The sequence below is a fragment of the Neomonachus schauinslandi genome, chromosome 11 (assembly GCF_002201575.2).
Source record: "Neomonachus schauinslandi chromosome 11, ASM220157v2, whole genome shotgun sequence".
NCBI lineage: Eukaryota > Metazoa > Chordata > Mammalia > Carnivora > Phocidae > Neomonachus > Neomonachus schauinslandi.
The window spans coordinates 31219889-31233520 of NC_058413.1; the positions used below are offsets into that span (position 1 = coordinate 31219889).

The 13632-nt window shown below is 37.4% G+C and overlaps 1 protein-coding gene across 1 annotated transcript in view; it reads left to right on the forward strand.

Moving 5' to 3' along the window:
* The first annotated feature begins 229 nt into the window (after positions 1 to 229).
* The window catches only part of KIF18A (kinesin family member 18A), a 79403-nt gene continuing 66000 nt past the window's right edge, over positions 230 to 13632 (forward strand). The window contains exons 1-4 of the mRNA XM_021685882.1: positions 230 to 554; positions 2863 to 3020; positions 12020 to 12124; positions 13202 to 13312. Of these exons, the coding sequence (XP_021541557.1) occupies positions 230 to 554; positions 2863 to 3020; positions 12020 to 12124; positions 13202 to 13312 (699 nt within the window). The remainder of the gene's footprint in view (positions 555 to 2862; positions 3021 to 12019; positions 12125 to 13201; positions 13313 to 13632) is intronic.

Below are 13632 nucleotides of genomic sequence, written 5' to 3' on the forward strand. Positions count from 1 at the left end.
TGTGTGTGTGTGTGTGTGTGTGTGTGTGTGTGTGTGTGTGTGTGTGTTTAAATATATTTCCAATAACATTTACCAGGTAAGTGGAATAGAATTAACACCTTTTTGTAATGAATACTATGTGTCAGTCATATTGTATACAATAGAACTAATATTCATACTGTATTTTCTTTTTTAATTACAGAGGAATATTCAGGCATTCATTTAAACAGGGGAAGCAAGATAATCAACAATGTCTGTTACTGAGGAAGACCTGTGTCACCATATGAAAGTAGTTGTTCGTGTGCGTCCGGAAAACACAAAAGAAAAGGCAGCTGGATTCCATAAAGTGGTCCACGTTGTGGATAAGCATATCCTAGTTTTTGATCCCAAACAAGAAGAAATTAGTTTTTTCCATGGAAAGAAAACTGCAAATCGAGATATTACAAAGAGACAAAATAAGGATCTCAAATTTGTATTTGATGCAGTTTTTGATGAAACTTCAACTCAATTGGAAGTTTTTGAACATACTACTAAGCCAATTCTTCGTAGTTTTTTGAACGGATATAATTGCACAGGTAATTGTTTCAGTTAGAGTTTAATTTTTCCATCTGATTTCAGTTTTACTTTAGAATGGACATCTACTTGGCCCATTCTAAACAGAATCAATTTTAAGGTGCTTGTTTGCTAAAAATTATTAAATTCAGTAGAATTTCACTGTAAATGTAGACTTTCTTTGAAATTTAGGCATCATACAAAACATATAATTTGTGGAACTTTCTCTTCCAAAGTCTTACTATAGTCCCTATAGATAGTCATCTTTTCAATTTCCTATGTTATTAAACCACATGGGTCTTACAGTTGATGCCAGATTTCTCACAAGTTGTATTCATTAATATTCCCGCTGCTTACCTATACAACTATCTATCCCTGGGGAAGAATTGGACATTTCTGAACACTTGGCAAGTTTCTTTACAGAACCATTTCTCTTTATTGTACCTTGAAAAAAAATGTTAAAAGCCCATGTTAATTGAGTATCATGTTCTATTTTAGCATATCTTCAGCCCAGAAAGCATCTCTAGTACTCTGGATAGATCTATAGTAATTTGCCTTTCAAAATGGCCATGTTTATTTCCTAGAAGGAGATCTAAAGGCCAGTTAATTCAATACTTAGAAGGCACTTAACACCATTATTTATATCTTATTTTTGTAATTACCACCATTTACGACATTTTCTTTAAGATACCCTAAAACTGTAACATGTTTCACTGTCTTTCACTGACTCATTCAGTTTTATTACAGAAGACTTACCCTCTTGGTCAAATAAGAATAGAATGTGGTTTATTGATTAGAACTGCTATCATTCTCATTTTTAAGTGTATATTCTTTTCTCCATTCATGAAACTCCGTACTGTCTCCAGAGATTTAAATTTTTCTTGACTCCAAATGAAAAAATCTCTACCAAACTAATACTGAATCTTTGTTTTCTTCTTGGCTTTATTTTATATTATTATCCAGCTTTCTTAAGACTTTTTGATGTACTGCTAGCTTACATAAAATAGAACAGAATAAAACATGTCAGTTTAATTGATTCTACTGAAAAATATCTTAGTAGTTTGTTAATATTTGGCTTAGCAGAGAAATTTAACTTTTTAACTTATAAAAATATTTTTACCAGTAATGATGATGATTTTATATTATGTCAGGTATTTGCCATATGTAATTCAGAGTACCTTTTTGTTTCGTTTTGTGTTTGAAGAACACATCACTTTTATGTTATACTGGAGAGAATCATGGAAACAAAATAATTTGCCTAAAACACAAATTTTAGAGAGGAATTTCTAAAAGACTGCCATTGGAATTCATTCTTTCAGCAAACTTGTAGTGAATATCTGCTTTGTGCCAGGTGATTTGCTAGTTATGAAGGATACACAGCCTCAGCCTTGGAGGAGCTCACAGTTGGAAATACAGTGTGATACATACTAGAATAAAAGGACGTGTAGCATATACTGAGGGCTCAAATGAGGGAGTAGCTGTGACAGGGAAGACATGGAAAAGTGACATTTATGCTGAATGTGAACAGGTGTAAATATTCCAGCTGGATTAAATAGAGGAACTCTTCAGTGGAAAGGCAGGGGAGTAGACAAGAAGCAGCACATGCAGAGAACTTCACACAATCTAGTATACCTAGACCACAGCAAGGAAGAAATAGGCTGGAGACAGTGTCTAGTAATATTCCAAGGCGAGGAATTTGAACTTTCTCATGTAGGACTGTTGAGCAATTAGGAAGATTTAACATATTCAGATTTTGTTTTTTGTTTTTTTTTAAAGATTTTATTTATTTATTTTAGACAGAATGAGAGAGAGAGAGAGAGCACATGAGAGGGGGGGAGGGTCAGAGGGAGAAGCAGCCTCCCTGCCAAGCAGGGAGCCCGATGCGGGACTCGATCCAGGGACTCCAGGATCATGACCTGAGCCAAAGGCAGTCGATTAACCAACTGAGCCACCCAGGCGCCCCTGGATTTTGTTTTCATAAAAAAAAAAAAAAAAAAAAAAAAACTAAAAAATTCTAAGGGATGGATTAAAGAATATTGAGACTAGATAGGGAGACTGATAACTGATTAATTAAAACATGTAAGATTGCTATGGAAGAAAGGGAGCAGATGACAGGAGGATGGTACCATTAACCAGAATACAGAATATAGGAGAAGAGTGGATTTGTGCTAAAATTCCCAGGTATTAAGGATAAGACTGTAAGTTAATTTTGGACCTGTTGGGTTTAAAGTTATGTTCAGAATATCCAGATTGAACTATCCACTAGACAGTGGATATAGTAATGTTGTATGTCATAATAAAGAGCTTTGATCCCTTTTTATAAAAACTCAGTACTTGCATATGGTGCCACTGGAGCTGGGAAGACCCACACGATGCTAGGATCAGCTGCTGAACCTGGAGTAATGTATCTAACAATGTTAGACCTTTATAAATCCATGGATGAGATTAAAGAAGAGAAAGTATGTAGTACTGCAGTTTCTTATCTGGAGGTAAGTTGACAGAATCATTCTTTAGTTTAGTCAATAGTATTTAGAAATCTTTTTTTTTTCTTTAATTTTATTATGTTATGTTAGTCACCATACATTACATCATTAGTTTTTGATGTAGTGATCCACGATCCATTGTTTTCGTATAACACCCAGTGCTCCATGCAGTACGTGCCCTCCTTAATACCCATCACCGGGCTAACCAATCCCCCCTCCCTCCTCCCCTCTAAAACCCTGTTTGTTTCTCAGAGTCCATAGTCTCATGGTTCATCTCACATTCCAATTCCCCCCGCCCATTTTTCCCTTCCTTCTCCTAATGTCCTCCATCCTATTCCTTATGTTCCACAAATAAGTGAAACCATATGATAATTGACTTTCTCTGTTTGACTTGTTTCACTTAGCATAATCTCCTCCAGTCCCATCCATGTTGATGCAAAAGTTGGTATTCATCTTTTATGATGGCTGAGTAATATTCCATTGTATATATGGACCACATCTTCTTTATCCATTCATCTGTTGAAGGGCATCTCGGCTCTTTCCACAGTTTTGCTATTGCGGACATTGCTGCTATGAACATTGGGGTGCATATGGCCCTTCTTTTCACTACTACATCTGTGTCTTTGGGGTAAATACCCAGGAGTGCAATTGCTGGGTCATAGGGTAGCTCTAATTTTAAATTTTTGAGGAACCTCCACACTGTTTTCCAAAGTGGCTGTACCAACTTGCATTCCCACCAACAGTGTAAGAGGGTTCCCCTTTCTCCACAACCTCTCCAACATTTGTTGTTTCTTTCCCTGTCCATTTTTGCCATTCTGACTGGTGTAAGGTGGTATCTCTGTGGTTTTGATTTGGATTTCCCTGATGGCTAATGATGATGAACATTTTTTCATGTGTCTGTTAGCCATTTGTATGTCTTCTTCAGAGAAGTGTCTGTTCATCTTTTCTGCCCACTTTTTGACTTGATTATTTGTTTTTTGGGTGTTGAGTTTGAGAAGTTCTTTATAGATCTTGGATACCAGCCCTTTATCTGTAGTGTCATTTGCAAATATCTTCTCCCATTCTGTGGGTTGCCTCTTTGTTTTGTTGACTGTTTCCTTTGCTGTGCAGAAGCTTTTTATCTTGATGAAGTCCCAAAAGTTCATTTTTGCTTTTGTTTCACTAGCTTTTGGAGATGTATCTTGAAAGAAGTTGCTGTGGCCGATGTCAAAGAGGTTACTGCCTATGTTCTCCTCTAGGATTTTGATGGATTCCTGTCTCACACTGAGGTCTTTCATCCACTTTGAGTTTATCTTTGTGAATGGTGTTAGAGAATGGTCAAGTTTCATTCTTCTGCATGTGGCTGTCCAATTTTCCCAGTACCATTTATTGAAGAGACTGTCTTTTTTCCATTGCATGTTTTTTCCTGCTCTGTCAAAGATTATTTGACCATAGAGTTGAGGGTCCATATCTGGGCTCTCTATTCTGTTCCATTGGTCTGTATGTCTGTTTTTGTGCCAGTACCATGCTGTCTTGGTGATCACAGCTTTGAAATCGGGCAGCGTGATGCCCCCAGCTTTGTTTTTCTTTTTCAACATCTCCTTGGCGATTCGGGGTCTTTTCTGATTCCATACAAATTTTAGGATTGTTTGTTCCAGCACTTTGAAAAATGTCATTGGAATTTTGATCGGGATGGCATTGAAGGTATAGATTGCTCTGGGTAGCATAGACATTTTAACCATGTTTATTCTTCCGATCCATGAGCATGGAATATTTTTCCATCTTTTTGTGTCTTCTTCAATTTCTTTCATGAGTGTTTTGTAGTTCCTAGAGTATAGATCCTTTACCTCTTTGGTTAGGTTTATTCCGAGGTATCTTATGGTTTTTGGTGCTATTGTAAATGGAATCGTTTCTTTAATTTCTCTTTCTAGAGTTGCGTTGTTAGTGTATAAGAAAGCAACTGATTTCTGTGCATTGATTTTGTATCCTGCCACATTGCTGAATTGCTGGATGAGTTCTAGTAATTTGGGGGTGGAGTCTTTTGGGTTTTCCACATAAAGTATCATGTCGTCTGCGAAAAGAGAGAGTTTGACTTCTTCTTTGCCAATTTGAATACCTTTTATTTCTTTTTGTTGTCCGATTGCTGTTGCTAGGACTTCTAGTACTATGTTGAACAACAGTGGTGAGAGTGGGCACCCTTGACGTGTTCCTGATCTTAAGGGAAAGGCTCTCAGCTTTTCCCCATTGAGGATGATATTCGCTGTGGGTTTTTCATAGATGGATTTTATGAACTTGAGGAATGTTCCTTCTATCTCTATACTCTGGAGAGTTTTAATCAGGAAAGGATGTTATATTTTGTCAAATGCTTTTTCTGCATCAATTGAGAGGACCATATGGTTCTTCTCCCTCCTCTTATTAATGTGTTCTATCACATTGATTGATTTGCGAATGTTGAACCACCCTTGCATCCCGGGGATAAATCCCACTTGGTCGTGGTGGATGATCCTTTTAATGTATTGTTGGATCCTATTAGCTAGGATTTTGTTGAGGATTTTGGAATCCATATTCACTAGGGATATCGGTCTGAAATTCTCCTTTTTGATGGGGTCTTTGCCTGGTTTGGGGATTAAGGTAATGCTGGCCTCATAGAATGAGTTTGGAAGTTTTCCTTCTGTTTCTCTTTTTTGAAACAGCTTCAGTAGAATAGGTATTATTTCTTCTTTGAATGTTTGGTAGAATTCCCCAGGGAATCCATCAGGCCCTGGACTCTTGTTTTTTGGAAGGTTTTTGATCACTGCTTCAATCTCGTTACTGGTTATTGGCCTATTCAGGTTGTCAATTTCTTCCTGTTTCGGTCTTGGCAACTTATAGGTTTCCAGGAAGGCCTCCATTTCATCCAGATTGCTCAGTTTATTGGCATATAGTTGATAATAATTTCTAATAATTGTTTCTATTTCCTTGGTGTTAGTCATGATCTCTCCCCTTTCATTCATAATTTTATTAATTTGTGTCCTTTCTCTTTTCTTTTGGATAAGTCTGGCCAGTGGTTTATCAATCTTATTAATTCTTTCAAAGAACCAGCTTCTAGTTTCATTGATCTGATCTACTGTGTTTCTGGTTTCTAATTCATTGATTTCTGCTCTAATTTTAATTATTTCTCTTCTAATGCGTGGCTTAGGCGTCGTTTGTTGCTTTTTCTCTAGTTCTTTAAGGTGTAGAGTTAGTTGGTGAATTCGGGATTTTTCTATTTTTTTGAGTGAGGCTTGGATGGCTATCTATTTCCCCCTTAGGACCGCTTTTGCAGTATCCCATAGGTTTTGGACCGATATGTTTTCGTTCTCATTGATTTCCATGAATTGTTTAAGTTCTTCTTTGATTTCTTGGTGGACCCAAACATTCTTGAGCAGAGTGGTCTTTAGCTTCCAAGTGTTTGAATTTCTGCCAAATTTTTTCTTGTGATTGAGTTCCAGTTTTAGAGCACTGTGGTCTGAGAATATGCAGGGAATAATCTCAATCTTTTGGTATCGGTTGAGACCTGATTTGTGACCCAGTATATGGTCTATTCTGGAGAAAGTTCCATGTGCGCTCGAGAAGAATGAGTATTCTGTTGTTTTAGGGTGGAATGTTCTGTAAATATCTATGAGGTCCATCTGGTCCAATGTATCATTCAAAGCTCTTGTTTCCTTTTTGATTTTCTGCTTAGATGATCTGTCCATTGCTGAGAGTGGAGTATTGAGGTCTCCTACAATTAATGTATTGTTATCAATATGACTCTTTATTTTGGTTAACAGTTGGCTTATGTATATGGCTGCTCCCATGCTGGGGGCATAGATATTTACAGTTGTTAGATCTTCTTGTTGGATAGACCCTTTAAGAATGATATAGTGTCCTTCTGTGTCTCTTATTACAGACTTGAGTTTAAAATCTAATTTGTCTGATATAAGAATTGCTACCCCAGCTTTCTTTTGAGGTCCGCTGGCATGGAAGATAGATCTCCATCCCTTCACTTTCAGTCTGGATGTATCTATAGGTTCAAAATGAGTCTCTTATAGACAGCATATGGATGGGTCCTGTCTTTTTATCCAATCTGCAACCCTGTGCCGTTTTATGGGAGCGTTTAGGCCATTCACTTTGAGAGTGGTTATTGAAAGATATGAATTAATTGTCATCATGTTGCCTGTGAAGACGTTGTTTTTATAGATTGTCCCTGTAAATTTCTGTTGTAGATCACTCTTGGGGTCTTTCTCCTTTTATAGAACCCCCCTTAATATTTCTTGCAGGGCTGGCTTAGTGGTCACATATTCTTTCAATTTCTGCCGGTCGTGGAAGCTCTACATCTCTCCATCCATTCTAAACGAAAGCCTTGTCGGATAAAGTATTCTTGGCTGCATGTTCTTCTCATTTAGTACCCTGAATATGTCTTGCCAGGCCTTTCTGGCTTGCCAGATCTCTGTGGATAGGTCTGACGTTATTCTGATGTTCCTCCCTCTGTACCTAAGGAATCTCTTCCCCCTAACTGCCCTTAAGATGGTTTCCTTGGTTCTAAGATTTGCAAGTTTTACTATTACATGCCGGGGTGTTGGCCTGTTTTCCTTGATCTTAGGAGGGGTCCTCTCTGCTTCTAGGACTCGAATGTTTGTTTCATTCCCCAGATTAGGGAAGTTCTCAGCTACAATTTGCTCAAATACATCTTCTAGTCCTCTCTCTCTCTCCACTCCCTCCGGGATTCCAATTATTCTGACATTGGAACGCCTCATGGTGTCACTTATTTCTCTGATTTCTATATTCATGGATTCTGAGTTGTTTTTCCCTGGCCTCCTCTTTTCCCTTTTTATCTATTACATTGTCTTCCAGGTCGCTTATTCTCTCTTCTGTCTCAGTTACCCTAGCTGTTAGATTATCTAGATTGGATTGGATCTCATTGATAGCATTTTTAAGTTCTGCCAATTCACGTTTCATTTCTGCCCTTAGAGACTCTATGTTGCCATTAATTGATTTCTCCATTCTAGCCATTGTCTTCACAATTGCTAGCCTGAATTTCATCTCTGACATCTTGGTTATATCTGCATCCATTTGTAAATCTGCAGCATAAGTCATAATCTCTGAGTCTTTTCTGTTTTGGGGGCTCCTCCTCCTAGTCATTCTGTTGATGGGTGTTTGAGGGAATGTATAGAGTCCAAATTATTGACCAGAACCCAAGCAAGATGCACCTGTTTTCTTGGGACCTTAGGGTTGCTGGCCTCTTGTTTTCCCAGCCTGTCTTCTGCGGGAGGGGCCTGCCACGCTGTTACTCAGGCAACCCTGTTTGGACGGAGTTGCCCTGTGCCCCTGTGGCGGGGGATGGGCTCAGTGGGAATCAGTCTTTGGGGCTTTTGTTCTCTGGCGCCTTTCCCTGGCGGCTTTCCGCGTCTCTTCCGCGAGTCAGAGCAGAAGAGACCGTTTCCAACCCTCTGCCTCAGAGCAGAGAGACCTCAGTGTGTTCTTCAGTGAGCTCTCCAGGCCACACTGTCTCGGTTTCTGTCTGTGCTGCTATAAACTGCAGCGTCCTGGGTTGTGCGCCCCTCCACAGTGCTCCCAGTCCTGCCTCCAGGTTGGGGCACGTCTCTGCCCTTTGTGCTTCTAAAACTGACAGCCGCTCCCAGTTGGCGCGCTCACGACTCCGCCACTCGGGGTTTCCACCCCGGGGGGTTGCAGTTCACCGGCGCGACCCCGGCACACCGGGTTTCTGTCTCGGAGGCTGCAGTTCTCATGCGCGCGACCGTCGGTCCGGGTTTCTGTCCGGGGGTCTGCGGTTCGCGTGCGCGCGACCCCGCCGCACTGGTTTTCCACCCCAGGGGCTGCCCTAAAGTCCTTTCCCGACGCTACCGGTCTGCGAGTCTGTGCCCATCCCCAGCGCGCGAGGCTGTCACTCACCCTCGGTGTAGGATCCCCACGTCCAGGCACCCTCCGCTGCTGTTTATCCTCCGATATCTGCCCGCAGAATCACGGCTCTCCACTTCGTACCTCAAAACCAACCTCCTGCGATATTCTGTTTGTAGAGATCCAGATCTTCTTACATCTCAGGCTGGTTTCGTGGGTGCTCAGAGTGGTCTGGTAGATATCCAGGTCAATTCCGGGAACCAGTTGAAATAGGGTCCCCTACTCCTCCACCATCTTTCCCCCCTCCCCTTTAGAAATCTTTAAGAAGTACCATGGCCCATTCAAACTATTCTGTCATATAGAATTTTCTTATGAATATATAAAATCATTAAAATTCCTGGTCTTAAGTATTTGTTACGCATCTTACTCTTTTTCTGCGGAGTATTTTATTTTGGCCTAATTTCTGATTAGCAAGATTAGCACAACGAACTTCCAGATACCCTTTATCCAGATCCCCCATATGTTAACATTTTACTATCTTTGCTTTCTCCCTCTGTATGTGTGTGTATCTATTTCTTTTTCTGAACTGTTTAAGTTACAGACTTGTAAAAACAGGACATTTTCTTAAATAACCACTGAATAGTTATCAAAATCAGGAAATTAACAATGATTGAACACCAGTACCTAATCTATAAATCTTAATAAGATTTTGCCAATTATTCTGATGATGCCCTTTATTGAAAAAGAAAATCTAAGATCATAAATTGCATTCAGTTGTTATATCTCTTTAGTCTCAATCTGGATTTTTTTCTTTGTTTTATGTCACTGTCATAAAGCCCCTAATTTGGGTTAGTCAATGATTAGATTCAGGTTATGCACTGGCAGAAACACCATGGAAGTAATGTTGAGTTCTTATAGTAGCATAGCAAGAGGCTGGTATGGTTAGTTAGTCCCATTACTGGGTTTGTTAACTTTGATCCATTTCATTATGTTGGTCTTGGCAGAATTTCTGCACTATAAAGATACTACTTTACCCTTTATCCTCTTATTCCTCAAATTTTCATCTTTTACTATTGACATCCACTGATGATTCATGCCTAAATCAATTATTATTACGATGGTAGATAATAGTGATATTTAAATTCCATCATTTTGTCTACATTTATTCATTGGCTTTCTACTATATGGAAGAACTTTTCCTTTATTATATCAGTGTGGATTCATAGATTCTTAGTATTATTTAATAGCTTATAATCCTTTTCCGAAATTATTTATTTGTATGCTCATATTATGCTAGATTTGGCCAATCAAGGCTCCTTCATGCTGTCTCTTATGTCCTCATTCTTTGAGGTCTTCTGCCCCCTTAGTAATAGGTGACATTCAACAAATCATAACTAGGATATAGACACACTAACTTTTCATTCAGGTAGTGTTTCAGATACCAGTAAAGAAACAAATCCATGATTTTACTGCCTATTCATTTGTGGTATCAGAGAAAAAATTTCTGGTAGTCACAGCTCTCTTGTGGACAACTGGTAGTTTGGTTCCTACTGAGAAAGGTTCTTCACATTTCAAAAATTGGTTAAGATATGTATGTTGATAAAAATTTTCTTGTCTACAGAACTTGGAAATAAAAGAGAAATAAAACTCCTTTTCTATACTTAAGTACTGAAAAAAATTGCTTTGAACTTAATTGGGTAAAGAACATAGCAATATTATTTATTTCTTCCTTAGACCCTTTTATAAATGGGCGAATTTTGAAATTTGGTTATTTTTATAATGTTTTTAATTGTTTTTTCTTTCTTTTAATCCGCCTTTGTTTTATTAATGGTAAGGCAATGTCTGATCTAATGGCTTTCCACTCAGGCTGTGCACCATAGTTGGCTTATGGAGGTTTTAAAAACAGACATGCCTAGGCCTCAACCCTTGAATATTTTAATTTAATAGGTCCTGATTGTGGCCGAGGCATCTATGTTTTTTAAAAGCTACCAGGTGATTCTGATGTGTAGACTGGCTTGAGATTGGTTGTTCTAATTTTGTATTTTGTATGATTGAAATGGGTAAGGGGAAGCATTTGAAAAGTGACTACTGCTTATCAGAAAAATAAGAACCAAAAAATTACATCTTCATATTTTACTACTTTTAAGAGTTTTATTACATTTAAAAGTGGTTATCATTCATTGTAGAAAATCTTACCAGCAATGAAGTATCACTACAGACTATTTATTAGAACATGGAAATAACTTATACCAAATAATTCTTAAAGCCTAAGTCTGTATGTTTTTTTAAATCTTACCAGTTGTGATCATTTGGTTGGCAAGTAGAAAATTAAGTACCTTTAATAAATTTGTAAAAACAGATCAATAGTACTATTTCTATACATTGTTTATAGAAATTATTTAAAAAATTGCTAAAAAATTACTAAAAAAGGAATTGCTTACAGAAATTACTGGGGGAAAAAAATTGCCAAAGACCTAAAATACAGATGTATCTTCAGTGCCATGCAGTAGAATGAGGATATCTGGACTCCCATCCCTACACTGCTATTACTTTTGTGACCATGAACAAATCACTTAACCTCCTAGGGCCTTAGTTCCTAAAGAGGGGGTAAAGGGGACCTATTATGGGACTTATTATTAAGAATTGCATATTAAATTTAATGTAAATAAAGGAGAAATGAAATAAATACTGTCGATCCTTGAGTATGGGTTTTAACTCTTAAGCTCAAAAATTTAAAAAGTTTTGACTATTTGGACATCATGAAATAATAAACATCTTCAGTAAGAACCATGCCACCTCCATATAACTTACTAGAATTTCCCAAGACCATGTGTCCCATATACTTCCAGAAAATAGGAGAAGGCAATTCAAGCTATCTTATTTCTGTTTCACCGTAATCATCAAGTTAGGAATTATGGAGAGAGAGTGTAATGATTCCACCCTTAAATTTCAGTTGCAAACTGAAAACTCTTCTGTTTTTTCAGATGATAGAAAATTAATGGCAGCCTGAGATAGAAGGGGTGAGATGAATGCAAATGAGTTGCTGCTTACCTTTAAGATGTAATTCTAATATAATTTTAAGTCAGCAACATGTGTGATGTCACTATTATTTCAACATCAGTGCTAAAGCAGGGTTTTTTTTGGTTTTTGTTTTGTTTTTCCTTAAGGTATATAATGAACAGATTCGTGACCTCTTAGTAAATTCAGGGCCACTAGCTGTTCGGGAAGATGCCCAAAAAGGGGTAGTCGTTCAGGGATTGACTTTACATCAGGTATGTTTATAAATTTCTTTTTCCTTATTGTAATAATAAGTGTGGTTTAGCCATTTATTTATTTTCTGTTGTGTTCAAGAAAGAAGAAAAATAATGAAGGGCAGAATTAAAATAATCAGAATATATCTTCAATATTATTTTGTTTTCCTTTGAAATAATTGAATGAGCTTTTCTTTTTGTAGTTGTTTTTGGGCAAGAGGGTTGGGGTTTTTTTTTTGTTTGTTTTTTAGAGAGAGCAAGAGCTCAAGGGGAGGGACAGAGGGAGAAAGAGAATCTTAAGCAGGCTCTACACCCAGCATGGAGCCCAACATGGGGTTCAGTCTCACAACCCTGAGATTATGACCTGAGCCAAAATCAAGAGTCCAACGCTTAACTGACTGAGCCACCCAGTCACTCTAAATGAGCTTTTCTTTTAAAAATCTTGCAAATTTAAACTCTGTATTCTGCTTAATACATTTATATTTTATCTCCTCCAATAGATAAGATCTTATCTTTTATTTCTCATATAACACCAAAGAATAGTTGACCCTTGAACAACATGGGTTTGAGATGAACAGGTCCTCTTATATGCGGATTTTTTTAATAAATACAGTACACTATACAGTGGCTAGCTGAACATAATAAAATAAATACAGTACAGTACTGCAAGTGTATTTTCTCTTTCTTATGATTCTCTTCATAACATTTCCTTTTCTCTAGCTTCATTTATTGTAAGAATATAGTATATAATATATGTAATATACAAAATCTGTATTAACTGTTCATATAATCAGTAAGGTTTGAAGTCAACAGTAGGTTATTAGCAAAACTTTTGGGAAGTCATAAGTTACATGTGGATTCTCAGTTGCCTGGAGGGGAGAGGTGTGTCAGTGCCCTGAACCCCCGCATTGTTCAAAGGTAAACTGTATATCTTTTGCTTAGTACTATGTAGGAAATATTTAATGGGATACAATTTATAGAATGCATTTTTACCTTTTATTTTATCTTTAAAAGTCTTTTTTCTTGTTAAAAGTTTATTAAAAATTTTAAAGATAGATGGCTATTTGTATGTTTTTCTTCCACTTAAAACATCTCTAGCCCAAATCCTCAGAGGAGATTTTACAGTTATTGGATAGTGGAAACAAAAACAGGACACAGCATCCCACTGATATGAATGCCACATCTTCTCGTTCTCATGCTGTTTTCCAGGTAACAGGCCATTAGACTATTGTTCTTAAAATTTAATTTAAAATAAACAAAGCCAAATTCATGTGGGGTAATTTTCATATATGCAAAGAAAATCCCTTCAGCTGTCTGCTCCTTCCTCAGCATTTCCTTTATTTTGGAGCTTTGAAAAGATTTTATCAAGAATAATCAGAATTGAGATAATGTAAATCAGAAGTATAAATTTTTACTGTGTGAAGATACAGGATAGTAAGGTGGTAGCGTTAAAGGGTTTTTTTCCTTGTGTTTTTTAGTTAGTGAAAATATTTAATCTTTCCTAAGGATAATCTTATATTCAGAGCAAA